Source organism: Pan troglodytes, chromosome X (assembly GCF_028858775.2).
Source record: "Pan troglodytes isolate AG18354 chromosome X, NHGRI_mPanTro3-v2.0_pri, whole genome shotgun sequence".
Lineage (NCBI taxonomy): Eukaryota > Metazoa > Chordata > Mammalia > Primates > Hominidae > Pan > Pan troglodytes.
The window spans coordinates 89402746-89420208 of NC_072421.2; the positions used below are offsets into that span (position 1 = coordinate 89402746).

The 17463-nt window shown below is 34.8% G+C and overlaps 1 protein-coding gene across 6 annotated transcripts in view; it reads left to right on the forward strand.

The window, feature by feature from the left end:
• The window catches only part of PCDH11X (protocadherin 11 X-linked), an 828783-nt gene that overhangs the window by 27382 nt on the left and 783938 nt on the right, over nucleotides 1–17463 (forward strand). For 4 of the 6 annotated variants that reach the window (XM_054676896.1, XM_054676897.1, XM_054676898.1 and 1 more), the window contains exons 2-4: nucleotides 3345–3513; nucleotides 4351–4456; nucleotides 5115–5173. The exons of 1 other annotated variant lie outside the window; for it this stretch is intronic. In XM_054676896.1, the coding sequence (XP_054532871.1) occupies nucleotides 5131–5173 (43 nt within the window). In that variant the 5' untranslated portion in view covers nucleotides 3345–3513; nucleotides 4351–4456; nucleotides 5115–5130. The remainder of the gene's footprint in view (nucleotides 1–3344; nucleotides 3514–4350; nucleotides 4457–5114; nucleotides 5174–17463) is intronic. One more of the 6 variants, XM_016943511.4, reaches the window with a different exon arrangement.

Sequence of the window (17463 nt, forward strand, 5' to 3'; positions counted from 1 at the left end):
TTTTAAGGATTTGCTAATTTTTGAAAATTGGCAAGAAATACTCATTTTTTTCCTGTCTTGAGGTATGCCAAAAATAAAACTCGCTAGAATAAAAAAAATGAAAGTGAAGGAATGTCTTGTGTGTGCTAAAACACCTCCACTTAAAGAGTTTGATATCCACTAGAAAATGTTGTTTCTTTAAAAAGGGGACAAAGGGCATTTGATGCTTCTCACCTTTCACAGTTGTGACAATTCTCTTAGACATCTTAAATTCTCTAAGTGGAGATTTCTTGTATTCTTCACAGTACACCTGTTTAAAAATTGTAGTCCACAGAAATCTGAAACTACAAAAGAAACTTTTCTCAAGATGATAACTCACAAGGAGTGTAAATTACAGTTACTTCATTTGTGGGAGTTTTCCTATCACTTTTCAATTAATAAGACACTCTGGTTATGGGAATTTTAGTCTCACTGAAAAATTCAATTTTTCTATGCAAATTAAATTTGCGTATGCAAGTTACAATTTGAGTTTAAGCTTAGGCCTACGCTGATGGAGGGATAACAGGCAAACTGGAATGTGGTACTTGACCATACTTAGTCAGTGCAGGAAAAACAACAAAAAAAAAAACTTCAGAAACTTTCTTACCATTGACAGGGGCTAGTGTCGATATTCCTTGTGGTTTTCCCTTATTGACTGTATCTACGCCATCACATAGCAAAATGTACACAACAGCAGAAACTAGACATTTTACTCATAGTTTCTGCAAAATCTGAATAAAGTTTTTCTACTATAAATAATGCCAAAGATGTGGTCTTATAGATGTATGCATTCTAAGGATCAGGGAAAGGCTGTGAAATAAAACTCTAAGTTGAACAAAATTCAAATAGTTTATCTTTTAACAGAAATATCTCCATAAACCATATCGATATAAAGGTGAACAGGGGTTGGACACAGTGGCTGAAAGCCCATAATTCCAGTGTTTTGGGAGGCCAAAATGGGAGGATGGCTTGAGAATAGGAGTTGGAGACCAGCCTGGGCAACATAGAAAGACCTCATCTCTACAAAAAAAAAAAAAAAAAAAAATTAGCCAGGTCTGTTCATGTGTACCTGTAGTCCTAGCTATTTGGGAGGCTGAGGTAGGAGGATTGGTCAAGCCCAGGAGTTGGAGGCTGTAGTGAGCTATGATCGTGCCACTGCACTTCAACCGGGGTGACACAGCGAAAACCGTGTCTCTAAAAAAATTAAAAATAAATAAAGGTCAACAGGGAGAATCAATAACTAAGGCAGCAACTGGAATTGACAAATTAATATCAATAAGCTTGAATCAACTAATGAGGATGGTTTTGTGTGTGTGTGTGTCTGTGGGGGGGAGAGAGAGAGAGAGAGAGAAATATTGGTGAAGTAGTATTTTAATTCACCCACCAACATTCTATTGGGTGGCCAAATTCATAGAGGTATTTTATTAGAATCAGAAATTTCAGAATTTTAGAATCTATGTGTTAGCAAACTGTGTATTCATAGTTCAAAAGAGGTTCACGACCTCTTGTTCCTCATAAATCATTCTAGGAGGAAAAAAATACTAACATAGCTGTAGCCCCTAAGTCATGAAGTGCATCTGACTGGTTCACAAAATGTTAAATATAAAGGGTTACAGCTTTTCAATTAAAAAATTTTTTATGATAAACATTAATGGGAAAAAACACTTATTTCAATAAAATTTATGGAATTCATTATTACTTTCAAAGAAATAACACCCTTATCTGTTAGCTCTGTCGATCCAGGGATGAAGGTTCAGCTAGAAAAATAACTTTAACCCATTATTGGACTGGTCTTTATTAAAGGCAGAGATATAACCCTAACTATCTCCCACTCTTCTGATTATGTATTTGTATTAAATACCTGATTATTTATTTAAAATTTATTTACTCAAACTATGGACACATTATTCAATTCTTCCTTTGTTTGCAAAGAAAGATTTTCTGGTCAAAATAATAAACATTAATCCACAGAGGCAAAGCAAAAATAACAAAGATCTCTGTAGATTAATATTAACTTTTATTCAAATATCACAGTTGTTAATAAATGTATATTCAAAAGGAATGTGTGGCTGGGTGCAGTGGCTCATGCTTGTAATCCCAGCACTTTGGGAGGCCAAGGCGGGCAAATCATGAGGTCAGGAGTTCGAGACCAGCCTGGCCAACACGGTGAAACCCTGTCTCGACTAAAAATACAAAAATTAGCTGGGCATGGTGACGGGCACCTGTAATCCCAGCTACTCAGAAGGCTGAGGCAGGACAATTGCTTGAACCCAGGAGACAGAGGTTGCAGTGAGCCGAGATCATGCCACTGCACTCCAGCCTGGGCGACAGAGCTAGACTCTGTCTCAAAAAAAAAAAAAAAAAAAAAAAAGAGAGGAATGTGTGATGGATCTGGGCATTGATAAATCTATCACTAAGGTTCTATATTTATGGCATTTGATTAGCTATCCACATCACATTATGAGGATATCTACTTTCTCAAAGTATTTTGATCTTTGCTTCTAGATTAATAAAAAATGTAATAATGGCTGAAGTATTTAAGGCACTCCCCTGGGACATGAAAAAATAAATAAAATTTAGGTTATCTGGCACTGCCCAAATAATTGTATACAGAAAGTAAGAGAAAATTCATGTATGTTTGTGTTTATCTGCACTTACGGTAGCTGTCCTAAACTTTAGTCTTTAAATATAGAAGCCAATATGGAAGGTTAAATAGATGATTAATGCTCATCCTTTACTAGAAGTCTCTTTAAGCATATCTTATTTCCACGTTGATCATATTTATCTTTAGTAAAATTATAATTAACGTATAAGGTTTGTTTAATGGCTACAATTTCAGCTCATTTGTAATTAAAGTTTATTGCAAATAACTTTTATAATTAAGTAACTTATAAAATCTCAGATTAAAGTAAATTATGTTACTTAGTCTCAACATTTTCTTATAAAACATATTCTTCTTCTGTCTTTGCCTTATCTGTTCTTGGCACTAACTTCTTCAGTCATTCACACTTCAAAAGCTTTGGACTATTTCCTCTTCCTTATACCCACATTCCAGATTAAACTTTAGACTTTTTTATCTTGCAATCTCTTTCTCTTCCAATCTTTCTTCCTACATCTTCCAGCTATTTATCAAAAACATTTAAAGAGCTACTTCTTTCATGAACCTCTTCTTAATTCCGTTACCTCAAAGTATTCACATTCTTCGGTACCATCCTATCACTTTGCTCTGTCCTTTGTCACTTAGCCTATTTAGTATAATATTTATCTTCTACAAATCTTGTATTATCTCCCCCACTACATAAACTTAACATGTGCTTTATACACAGAGGGTGCTTAAAAAGTACAGATCAACTGGATGGATGAATGGATGGAAGAGGATGGAATATCTTAACAAAACACATTTTCCTTAAGTAAATTCATGCATACTCCAAATTAAATACAGAATGTGAAGTATCTCTGAACTGTGCTGTTGAATATGGTAGCTACTAGCTACATGTGAGTATTTAAATTTTAATTTATTAAATTAAATTAAGAATTTAATTCCTCAGTCGCACTAGCCACATTTCAAGTGGTTAATAGGCACAAGCGGCTACCATATTGGACCATGCAGATTATTTTAATAAAATATTTTTATCATTGCGGAAAGTTCTATTGGATGGTACTGCTCTAGAAATTTTTGCTGGAGGAATGGATGAGAGAAACACGTCTATGGAATTCGAGGGAGATCATAATAACAAGTAATAAGGCATAGGATTACCACTTCCCATATAAAAAGTATGATTCATAGCCATTTATAATACAAGCAATTACCCCTCAAAGTTGAAGATTTATATTAGTATCATTATTATCACTTTTCATTTAATCCATAATTTTTGCAACATCGATAATATAAAACTCAAAATAATTCATGTAGGTAGGAAGATGTCATATTTTCCACATAAATATGCATTAAATGCTTTAACAAGTCTGGCTTAATTAGAATAAGAATACAACAGACTAGGCTGGCTTTTCAAAAATTTTAATAGCTTATTCCCTGTTAAAGCTAAGAAATACCTTCCAGTATACCCTACCTCCCAAAGTATCGGGATTTTTTGTTTTTTAATCCAAGAGAGATTTATGAGATCATAAAACACAATCTTTATGTTCTTTGCTTCCCTTTTCCCAAAATCTAAAATTATTCAGAAATATTTAACCTTTTCTTGATTTGTAGCCATTACAGCTAATTGGAGGATCCTGCCATAAAATGATGGCCCTCTGTCATGTGTTGCCTACTTGTTTAATTTAGATTTGTGGTTTCTTGAAAGCCAACTGAAAGTGTTTGACCCCTCATAGGAAAATCCTGTTGTGAATAAGAAGGATTCCACAGATCACATACCAGAGAGGTTTTGCCTCAGCTGCTCTCAACTTTGTAATCTTGTGAAGAAGCTGACAAGCTTGGGTGAGACAATGTTTTGCTATCCTCCTTAAAGAATTAGAAATTCCCGCATAAGAGAGTATGAATTGATAACAAGAGGCATTATAGCTAAGATCAGGTTCATAACTGAAAAAGTTGAAATAGATATGTAGGTAATCAAGCATTTTTAGTGATGTATATTATGTGATTGCCATTCAAGGCAGGCATAACCATTTTCCTCAGTCAGGAAATAAATACCACTAGCCAATGGGGCTAGGATCACACCTATTCCATATAAATAAAACTTTGAATCTATCCTGTCTACTGTTTGATAAGCCTATGCAGATTATCAATTTTATGTGTTAGGTTTATAAAACTGTTATAATGATCCAAGGAATAATAGCAGTTGGTGGGGAGGGTGTTTTTATTTAAGCTTTCATTAGCAGACAAATAAGGATAGCAGAGACTTCACTCCAGTTTTAATTCAAAAAGTATTTTGTGCCTACATTTCAGAATCCTGGATGATTTGCTGCTAACAGCACTCTGAGGTCCTGCCATGGAACCTCCTATCTAGTGCAGCATTTGGGTTATTGAAGCCCTATCTTTTCAGTGCATCTATTTCATTTAAGTTTAAACTGATTACAATGTACTGGAGGCAAAGACCTTTTTCTTCCCCTCCCTCTTTTTATCCCCCACTCAACAGCTGATTGCAGAGCACTATGAGGACTGAACGACAGTGGGTTTTAATTCAGATATTTCAAGGTGAGTTTCATATATATTAAATATCATATACGTCTCCTTTCCTCTGGGTCTTTTCAGGAGTAGTAATTTTATCTGAACTCCAATTTTTCATGTTTGAAGCTTTCATTTTCTTAAAAGATTTGTTTTGAGTTTAAAATGTTAACAGTGAGATTGGATGAGAGGAAGGGGAAGTCTATATTCCAATATACTGATATCATGTAGGGAGAGATGTAAAACAACAACAACAAAAATCCCACAAATTATAGTAAGCATAATTTACCTGGATTGGCCTGGATGGCCACACATGTTGTCCGTGGATTGACAATTTCTAAAGAATTGACAGTTTACTGACGGTAAACAATGAAGTTGTAAAGGCCCCTCTGGATCGTGCAAAGATGTCTTCAGGACCATGAGTTATCAGTGTACTGAAAAATTCCAGAAGTGCCTATTTTCAGAACAAATACTTGTTCTGAATACTACAAGCACCCTAGGTAGAGAGACTGTTCTTCCTCAGTTTTGCATTTCCAATGCGTGGTGTACAGAACATACTTTACAAATAGACACCAAACTAACAAACAAGAGAGTATTCTAATGAATAAATATATAGACTTTATTGCACTTGTAGGAATATGATTTGATTTAATAAACTAATAGGCTATCCCCCCAAATCTCCATTTAGATGAATAAAAAATGTTTAGGATTCTATTTAATTAAACCAAATTTAGAAGTAGTGTTCAGTTTCTTGCTTGGGAGGTTTTGATTTATTCAAAAATCATTTAAGTTTGTCCACTTAGTGATTAGCGTGTACTCCAGTGCACCCCCACAACTTTGTCACAATACTCCAATAATGTAATACACTTAAAAATAATATATTTAAATTATTTGTCACAAATACTCATTCTCAGTTTCTCTTGTCCGTGTGGCAGAAGATACTGAAATATGTTCCCCTTGACATTGCTCAAAGAAGAAATCTCTTAAAAGTTCTAATCACTGTTAAATTTCTCAGACATTTTAAGCTTTAGAGAAGAAAAGATTTAAACAACTTTTTACATGATTCTTTTTCTTGTTCCCTTCTATTCCCTCCATTACTCCTCTGTCACTTCCATCATTCTCTCCAAGTACATAAATCCACTCTTTATGGTGCCTGGGACCTCCCAGATCCAGTAAATCTTCCCATCCCCTCCCTCTACCTTTCATTCCTTCAAGTTTTCCGTTCATTGAAGTCATTCTCAGTTCTGTTAGTTTTCCCAGATTTCTCCCTGTTCTCTTTGTGTGTCTATAATTCTTCCAAGTCTCTACCCAGTTTTTAAGTTCTCCATCTTTGTTGTCACCATAGTTTTCCCCAGTTAAGTTTTCATAACAGCTTGTTGCTCAGACTCTATGAGTACTTCTTATTTTGTTAGTTCGTCTCAATGCTCAAAATCATTCCTTACCTCTCAATCATCCCTTTTCTCTCTTTAATACCTTCACCCTTTCCAAGTTTTCTCTGCAGTCTTTTCCATATCCTCTGCTCCTACCAGTTTCCCCTTGTGCCTCACAGTTCTTCCCAAATTATTCAAGTCCCTTGCAGGTAGTTGGAATATAACTCATCACATTATTTCCATATTTAGGAACAGCTTAAATTTACAAACTGCCATGAATAAAACAGTCTGTAGCTTAATCATTGACAGTTTAATATAATCTTATTCTTTATTGCGGCATTATATATACACCACATTTTATAGACCTGTTATTTGTACCAGGTTTGGTTTTAAGAGAACTTGAGATAGTAGAGGGGAGATACAAAAAATTAACATTCAGGTAGTAAAGCCAAATTAAGCCAAGGTGAAAATTTCTTATTCAACAAGACATTCAGCCCATTCAGTTCAAAACAATATTCTGTGTACTTTTTAAGGAGTGGAAGAAAAATAGACGAGTAATGGAATATGCTAATTGAATATTGATGAGATTTGTTTCCATTTTAAAGTTAAAAAAAAAACAAAACTGATTGCTCTAAGACTTTTTCTTGCTGAATGCCATCACCTCAGTTGTCATATTTTAACCACAAATCCCGTAAGCACTTACATTTAACCTTATCGTTACTCTTATGCTTATTCAAATTTTCCCCATGTGATGCTAATCTGAAAATTTCTTAGAGGAAATGAGTTTTGAATTGCTCTGAAGTAGATGATGACCTTTGATGACCAGAGAAGATGTGGAAAATATTATGGCTAGAGAGTAGATGTTGGCTCGGCTGAAGAGGAGAGGTCATGGATTATAAATTAAAGAGAAAGATATTTCTTAGAAGCAGCTAATTGAGGACCTTGAATGCTAGGCCTCGGAGTTTAGATTCTATAGATTTTGAAAGGTAATAAACATAGTTTTTTTGCTTTCAGTTTTTGTTGTTGTTGTTGTTATCGGTTTGGTTTGGTTGTTATATATAATGTTTATCAAAATAATGAATACTTATTTTTCAACACCATAAAAACGTGGAAGTAGACCACAAAAAAAGTACTGGTTGGATAGATAATATATTTGGAAATGCTTTGTTTTAAAAAAAAAAACCTTTTCTTCTGAATAAAAATAGAGAGGAGAAGCAGTTCTTATGTGAAATCTCTAACAGCGCCTCTTGAAAATTAGCAGCTGTACTTAGTGAAAAATTATGAAGGTGCAATGTTGTTGTCAGCTGTAACAGGTTTTAATTATCTTTTTTTATTTTAAAGTCATCAAATTTAGAGATGTCAAATTTTTATTATTTTCAGGACAAAATCATGATGCCATAGTTCACATATTTTAGTTGCAAATACTGTTTCAAAATGCACTTGATTTTGTGAGGTGTTTGCTTTAATATTTTCAACACAGTGCTGGATTACAGAGTTTCAAGATATATTGCACGTATCCAATTAAAATAACTCCCCACTTTCCCTAATTTATACTTGTTCTTTAAAAATTTAAATATTAATTAAAATCTTCCAATAAGTTAACATGTTCCCTGTTTTATCAAAAACATTCATTGTTCAGTTTAAGCGTTTGAAAACCAATCATAATAATATCTATAGATAAATGTCACTGGGATGTGTCTTTCTCAAAAATGTTATGAAGGGTTATAAAATTTTGAAAAAAAATTTTATTACCAAAATATTACCAAACATACCTTGAATGTTGAATATAATCATTCCTCTTTTAAAATAAGCTTTTTAATCTAAATTACATGAAAAAAAATTTGTTGCCAAGCTGGGAACAATTATAAAATCACTAACTACCTAAAACAGAGCACACAGTCTTTAAACCTTATAAACATAATTTTAAATCTGAAGATTATATGAAATATTCATTTGATGAAAAGACATTTTGACTTCGCATGTGGAATTGTGATGTAAGATCTTTTAAAGCTGTAGCATTGCTCATAATTGAGATCCATTATGCAAATGATTATGTATTTATGATTAAACCTTCTTTCAATCACAGATGGCTAGAACAAGAAAAGATCTTAGAGATAAATCCCAACGCTACTCACCCTCAGTGAGTAAAATGAGGCACAGAATGACTAAATGACTTGTCCAAAGTCACAGATAACTAAAGGCATAGTTAATACTAGAATTCAAGTCCAGTTAGTTTTTCCCACAGGATTAGACTTGTCTTTGTGAGTGCAGGATATACAAATACCTTTGTTTATTATTTTTTTTAGTTTATAATAACAATATCAACAATTACAAACACATGTAACATTAATGTTCCAGGAACTGTTCTAAGTACTTTACATATATTAACTCATTTAGTGCACAATAACACTATAAGGTAGACACAATTGTTAACCCTGTTTTACACAAAGATACAGAGAATTTAAATAACTTGCATAAAGTCACACAGCTAGTGAGTGGTGGATCTTGGATTTATTATAAAACAAGACCGTCTAGCTCCATAGCTCATGCTAGGACTTCTTTAAAAAATTTAAATTTTTTAATGCCAGGATAGTTTATATTTGGATATAATAACATTTTATGACTTTACTTTTTCAGTAGGGTATAAAAACATTTTTTAGTATTGGAAATTAATGACTGCCTCAATTTCCATATCATATACATTTTGCAATAGCTTTAAATGAATGGTCTTGCTACAATGGATGTGAAGCCCTGAATGAATGGTTTATCTGAAATCATCAATATTGTTCATTAAGACAATTGCAAAAAAATGATCTCTATGGAGTCTTTCAGTTCATTCTATGTATGAAAAAATTTTTCATTTATTTTTAAAACTAGAAAATCAAACCGAAAGTATATTTAAATAATGTCTCTATGAAATGTCTTCTGTGAGAATGGTAAAATGAGCTATCAACTAATTATTTTTTCATATACTTGGTAATGACTATGTGAACAAAATTGATTTTGCATTTTCTCATTAATGTGGCACACAACACAGAAATAAAAGTCCTATTTTTTTCTAGCTTGTTTTAGTCTGTGGGCTTAATTGCTAGTTTGAAAGTAATATTAGGTAATATCTTACTCTGTAAGAAAGCATATTTTGACATGTTGACGTGTTAATATATTGACACATGGGAAAGGAAAAAGTAAATGTAAATGAAAACTAATTAAGCAACATTATATAGTGGATATGGGAAAGGTAAAAAAATATCCCAGCACTTTGGGAGGCCAAGGTGGGTGGATCACCTGAGGTCAGGAGTTTGAGACCAGCCTGGCCAACATGGTGAAGCCCCGTCTCTACCAAAAATACAAAAATTAGCTGGGCGTGATGGTGGGTGCCTGTAATCCCAGCTACTCGGTAGGCTGAGGCAGGAGAATCACTTGAACCCGGGAGGCGGAGGTTGCAGTGAGCCAAGATTGCACCACTGCACTCCAGCCTGGGTAATAGAGCGAGACTCAGTCCCCACCCCCCCCCAAAAAAAATCTCCAATACGCAAAATGCCTATATAAGTTTGTTTTATGTATAATTATGTAATAAATTCTGAAAATTATCATAAAATTAAAATATTAGAATATAAGATCTTCCATACATTGCCCCAATTTGTTTATTCCGTTCAAACAGAATGGAAAGACAAATTAAAATGGAGAAGGGCTGACTCATAAGAAATAGCAATGAATTCCTTTTCTTTTCATTTTTTAGGGAAGAAAGGGATTGGGAACAAGACTATATGTCGTATAGGGAACATTGAAGGATTCTATTTCCATTTCAGTGCTTAATGGCTTTTACTAGTTATTTAACTTTTTTCTCTACGTTTTTAAAACTCTCAGAGTCTGTGGCTTCATTAAATATTATTTCTTTATAAAACATATATGATAATACGAAAAGTGTTAAATCGGTGGTATTCATTAAGACTGTATCCAGCACTGTGGAAAACTTGGAGGTCAAGGGAAAGTCTGCACAAAAGTAGAAATATGAGGAAATTTGTGAACTGTGTTAGCCAATGTATATTAGTGCTCTGAGCATATATTTAAGGAAGGATGAGGCAATGTGGACTGAGGGACATTGGAGATGGATTAAGAGTGAAAGGGTAATTGGCTATGTTAGAAAACAGTGGCTTGCATTGCATGATTCTGTATCACAGGTACTTATTTATAGTGTGCATGCATTTCTGATACTGCATAAAGCAAGACAGTGATGAAGTTACATAGTTGTCTATTAGGATATTTGCCCTATACCCTTCAGTTTTCTGTTTGAGGTTTTTGAAGGATTCATGATTTCTATCATGCATCATATTCTTCATACTATTTGTATAAGGATTATGATGGTGATAAATGAGAAGAACATGGTAAGTATTCCAAACTCCTATCGACCCTACCCAATATACTAAAGATTATCAAGTGGAGAGTTATTTTGGTATATTACCACTTCATAATTTTTATGTCTCAGATACAGTACATTTATTTATATAGCATATCACATAGGTTTTATTGGGATCATATAATGTTTTATGAAATAATTCCATTTTAAGATGCTATTTACTCATAACTATAAAACTGTGCATTTTTGTTCTCTCAGAGGATCTGGAACAGTGTGATTTCTAACTTAAAATGAGGGGAGATTTGATTGTTTCTTCTTGAGTTAACAAGTTACCAATATCTTAAAAATATTCACTGCCTAATAGTTTCAAAATTTAGAATCATAAAATACTACTCATTCCTAAATGATTCAAGAATACATTTTACTGTACTATTTAATTTTATACCTTTTTTGTCCCCTGCCTATGAATTGGATATTCTAGCCATCATTTCACTGTCCTGGGTGCAGGCATAGTTGAAGGTTACTGACCTTCTGATCTAGATTAGTACTGTCCAACAGAACTTTCTGTCGTAATAGAAATATTCTATAATCTGTGCTGTCCAGTGCTTAAGTCCTTAGCCTTATTGGACAATTGAGCACTTAAAATGTGCTTAGTACAACTAAGGGATTGAATTTTTAATCTGACTTAAATTTAATTTTAACAGCTACACACAGCAAGAGGTACTATATTGGACTGCACAGCTCTAGATGCTTATAGTCTAAATATAACTATTGTATGGAAAAGAGAGTTCTTTTTTCAAGGCATAATCAATCACCTTCGTTTCTAATTTTGTTCTTGTGCTATCTATAAATCAAGTCCTGATGCAAAGTAATTTCATCATGAAGAGCACTGGTCTTTATTTTCCAGGGTTGTCAGGTTATATAAAGAATTAATGTACCCTGTGATCGCAATTTCCTAGAGTGAGTGCCAGTTTTAGCAAGTGTAAAATAGTTGTGTTTGTTGTAGCTTCTTCTATGATATCTATTTAGGAGTTGGATATCTCTGAAAAGAAAATATAAAATATTTCAGCATTTCTAATATTTTCTGGAATAGGAACATATTTTACATTTATCAGCTATAAAGAAATTATAATTTAAAATGAAATACTGGCCATTTTCACATATTTTGTACTCTGTGACAAACTGAAATCATTACAGAGTATGTTATAATTCTAAAAACCAAAAAGTCTCCCAAGTAATTGGAGCCTCTAGTACCTAATCAAAAGAATGGTGTCTTTATTTTCTTTTTTCGTAATCTCTTTTTCTAAACCAATGTGAGATCAAATTACATTTTTTATAAGCAGTGCAATAGCTAAATAAAAATAACAATAACCACAAATGCATGAAGAATTTTTTTTTTATCTGAATGTATTACTCACTTAAAACTGCATTGGTGGACTGGGCACGATGGCTCACGCCTGTAATTCCAGCACTTTGGGAGGCTGAGGCCGGTGGATCATGAGGTCAGGAGATCAAAACCATCCTGGCTAACATGGTGAAACCCCATCTCTACTAAAAAAAAATACAAAAAATTAGCCGGGCATGGTGGCACACGCCTGTAGTCCCAGCTACTCGGGAGGCTGAGGCAGGAGAATCTCTTGAACCTGGGAGGTTGCAGTGAGCCAAAATCGCACCACTGCACTCCAGCCTGGGCGACAGAGCGAGACTCCATCTCAAAAAAAAAAAAAAATGTATTGGTATGGAATGCAATGAAAGTTCTATTTTGGGGCTGCCTTAATGTGAGATTAACCCTGATCACACCACTTGCATTTCAACTATTGTTTAGTATGATGGCATTTCAATTGGCAGTTTTCCTTACAGTGATCTGTCTACACATGCACGCACATAAATGCACACAAGGGCATATGTTCACAGTGAAACACAAAGATTATTATTTTAAACATACAAATAAAGCATCTCATGAATACTTCTCAATTACAAGTTGGCTAGTGTTTGTTAGTCCAGCAAGCAATACTGTATCCAACTCTGTAGAGGCAGAACTTGTATATTCTTGATTTCCCATTTGATGGTTACTTAGAATTGTTTTGAGGTTAATGCACTTCTTGATTTATAAATAAAAGGGGGGTTGCATTTCATTCTTCTTCCAATATACTATTATATTACCCCTTTGAAGGCTTGTTCTTTACTTGTGGTGAGAAGGCATGGAATATGCTGAATGAAGGCTAATGATAAATCATTTTTCATTTCTTAATGAGTTGGAGTGGGGTTTGTGCTTGTCCTAAGTGAGAAACAGAAAAAAAAATTTAAAGAAGAGGAATCTAAAAATATTGTGAAAACATGTAGGATTAGTTAAATTAATTTAAATATTTTACTTACTAATAGTTTGAAAAACTGATTTCCTAAGAACCACTTAGTATAATTTGTAGTGAAAATAACTACAGGTGAAGATCATGCATAAAATATACTCTTACCAGAAAACTTTAGGTTTTTGAATAAAATGGAATTCATAAAATAATGAACACTCCAAGTTATTATATAAATCACTCCGATTATTTCTTGAAGTCTTTGCTGGTTGTTGTAGTGATATATTCTTGGAGGAAAAGGTTTAAAACAAAAGAATTGGTGACCCGAATCTCCAGCAAGCATTTTTTTTTTCCTTTCTTTTTTTATTTTTATTTTTATTTTTATTTTTTATTATTATACTTTAAGTTTTAGGGTACATGTGCACAATGTGCAGGTTAGTTACATATGTATACATGTGCCATGCTGGTGCACTGCACCCACTAACTCGTCATCTAGCATTAGGTATATCTCCCAATGCTATCCCTCCCACCTCCCCCCACCCCACAACAGTCCCCAGAGTGTGATGTTCCCCTTCCTGTGTCCATGTGATCTCATTGTTCAGTTCCCACCTATGAGTGAGAATATGTGGTGTTTGGTTTTTTGTTCTTGCGATAGTTTACTGAGAATGATGATTTCCAATTTCATCCATGTCCCTACAAAGGACATGAACTCATCATATTTTATGGCTGCATAGTATTCCATGGTGTATATGTGCCACATTTTCTTAATCCAGTCTATCATTGTTGGACATTTGGGTTGGTTCCAAGTCTTTGCTATTGTGAATAATGCTGCAATAAACATACGTGTGCATGTGTCTTTATAGCAGCATGATTTATAGTCCTTTGGGTATATACCCAGTAATGGGATGGCTGGGTCAAATGGTATTTCCAGTTCTAGATCCCTGAGGAATCGCCACACTGACTTCCACAATGGTTGAACTAGTTTACAGTCCCACCAACAGTGTAAAAGTGTTCCTATTTCTCCACATCCTCTCCAGCACCTGTTCTTTCCTGACTTTTTAATGATTGCCATTCTAACTGGTGTGAGATGGTATCTCATTGTGGTTTTGATTTGCATTTCTCTGATGGCCAGTGAAGATGAGCATTTTTTCATGTGTTTTTTGGCTGCATAAATGTCTTCTTTTGAGAAGTGTCTGTTCATGTCCTTTGCCCACTTTTTGATGGGGTTGTTTTTTTTTTTCTTGTAAATTTGTTTGAGTTCATCGTAGATTCTGGATATTAGCCCTTTGTCAGATGAGTAGGTTGTGAAAATTTTCTCCCATTTTGTAGGTTGCCTGTTCACTCTGATGGTAGTTTCTTTTGCTGTGCAGAAGCACTTTAGTTTAATTAGATCCCATTTGTCAATTTTGGCTTTTGTTGCCATTGCTTTTGGTGTTTTAGACATGAAGTCCTTGCCCATGCCTATGTCCTGAATGGTAATGCCTAGGTTTTCTTCTAGGGTTTTTATGGTTTTAGGTCTAACGTTTAAGTCTTTAATCCATCTTGAATTGATTTTTGTATAAGGTGTAAGGAAGGGATCCAGTTTCAGCTTTCTACATATGGCTAGCCAGTTTTCCCAGCACCATTTATTACACAGGGAATCCTTTCCCCATTGCTTGTTTTTCTCAGGTTTGTCAAAGATCAGATAGTTGTAGATATGCGGCGTTATTTCTGAGGGCTCTGTTCTGTTCCATTGATCTATATCTCTGTTTTGGTATCAGTACCATGCTGTTTTGGTTACTGTAGCCTTGTAGTATAGTTTGAATTCAGGTAGTGTGATGCCTCCAGCTTTGTTCTTTTGGCTTAGGATTGACTTGGTGATGCGGGCTCTTTTTTGGTTCCATATGAACTTTAAAGTAGTTTTTTCCAATTCTGTGAAGAAAGGCATTGGTAGCTTGATGGGGATGGCATTGAATCTGTAAATTACCTTGGGCAGTATGGCCATTTTCACGATATTGATTCTTCCTACCCATGAGCATGGAATGTTCTTCCATTTGTTTGGATCCTCTTTTATTTCCTTGAGCAGTGGTTTGTAGTTCTCCTTGAAGAGGTCCTTCACATCCCTTGTAAGTTGGATTCCTAGGTATTTTATTCTCTGTGAAGCAATTGTGAATGGGAGTTCACTCATGATTTGGCTCTCTATTTGTCTGTTGTTGGTGTATAAGAATGCTTGTGATTTTTGTACATTGATTTTGTATCCTGAGACTTTGCTGAAGTTGTTTATCAGCTTAAGGAGATTTTGGGCTGAGACAATGGGGTTTTCTAGATATACAATCATGTCATCTGCAAACAGGGACAATTAGACTTCCTCTTTTCCTAATTGAATACCCTTTATTTCCTTCTCCTGCCTAATTGCCCTGGCCAGAACTTCCAACACTATGTTGAATAGGAGTGGTGAGAGAGGGCATCCCTGTCTTGTGCCCGTTTTCAAAGGGAATGTTTCCAGTTTTTGCCCATTCAGTATGATATTGGCTATGGGTTTGTCATAGATAGCTCTTATTATTTTGAAATACGTCCCATCAATACCTAATTTATTGAGAGTTTTTAGCATGAAGGTTGTTGAATTTTGTCAAAGGCCTTTTCTGCATCTATTGAGATAATCATGTGGTTTTTGTCTTTGGATCTGTTTATATGCTGGATTACATTTATTGATTTGCGTATATTGAACCAGCCTTGCATCCCAGGGATGAAGCCCACTTGATCATGGTGGATAAGCTTTTTGATGTGCTGCTGGATTCGTTTTGCCAGTATTTTATTGAGGATTTTTGCATCAATGTTCATCAAGGATATTGGTCTAAAATTCTCTTTTTTGGTTGTGTCTCTGCCCGGCTTTGGTATCAGAATGATGCTGGCCTCATAAAATGAGTTAGGGAGGATTCCCTCTTCTTCTATTGATTGGAATAGTTTCAGAAGGAATGGTACCAGTTCCTCCTTGTACCTCTGGTAGAATTCGGCTGTGAATCCATCTGGTCCTGGACTCTTTTTGGTTGGTAAGCTATTGATTATTGCCACAATTTCAGATCCTGTTATTGGTCTATTCAGAAATTCAACTTCTTCCTGGTTTAGTCTTGGGAGAGTGTATGTGTCAAGGAATTTATCCATTTCTTCTAGATTTTCTAGTTTATTTGCGCAGAGGTGTTTATAGTATTCTCTGATGGTAGTTTGTATTTCTGTGGGATCAGTGGTGATATCCCCTTTATCATTTTTTATTGCGTCTATTTGATTCTTCTCTCTTTTTTTCTTTATTAGTCTTGCTAGCGGTCTATCAATTTTGTTGATCCTTTCAAAAAACCAGCTCCTGGATTCATTAATTTTTTGAAGGGTTTTTTGTGTCTCTATTTCCTTCAGTTCTGCTCTGATTTTAGTTATTTCTTGCCTTCTGCTAGCTTTTGAATGTGTTTGCTCTTGCTTTTCTAGTTCTTTTAATTGTGATGTTAGGGTGCCAATTTTGGATCTTTCCTGCTTTCTCTTGTGGGCATTTAGTGCTATAAATTTCCCTCTACACACTGCTTTGAATGCGTCCCAGAGGTTCTGGTACGTTGTGTCTTTGTTCTCGTTGGTTTCAAAGAACATCTTTATTTCTGCCTTGATTTCGTTATGTACCCAGTAGTCATTCAGGAGCAGGTTGTTCAGTTTCCATGTAGTTGAGCGGTTTTGAGTGAGATTCTTAATCCTGAGTTCTAGTTTGATTGCACTGTGGTCTGAGAGATAGTTTGTTATAATTTCTGTTCTTTTACATTTGCTGAGGAGAGCTTTACTTCCAAGTATGTGGTCAATTTTGGAATAGGTGTGGTGTGGTGCTGAAAAAAATGTATATTCTCTTGATTTGGGGTGGAGAGTTCTGTAGATGTCTATTAGGTCCGCTTGGTGCAGAGCTGAGTTCAATTCCTGGGTATCCTTGTTGACTTTCTGTCTAGTTGATCTGTCTAATGTTGACAGCGGGGTGTTAAAGTCTCCCATGATTAATGTGTGGGAGTCTAAGTCTCTTTGTAGGTCACTCAGGACTTGCTTTATGAATCTGGGTGCTCCTGTATTGGGTGCATATATATTTAGGATAGTTAGCTCTTCTTGTTGAATTGAACCCTTTACCATTATGTAATGGCCTTCTTTGTCTCTTTTGATCTTTGTTGGTTTAAAGTCTGTTTTATCTGAGACTAGGATTGCAATCCCTGCCTTTTTTTGTTTTCCATTTGCTTGGTAGATTTTCCTCTATCCTTTTATTTTGAGCCTATGTGTGTCTCTGCACGTGAG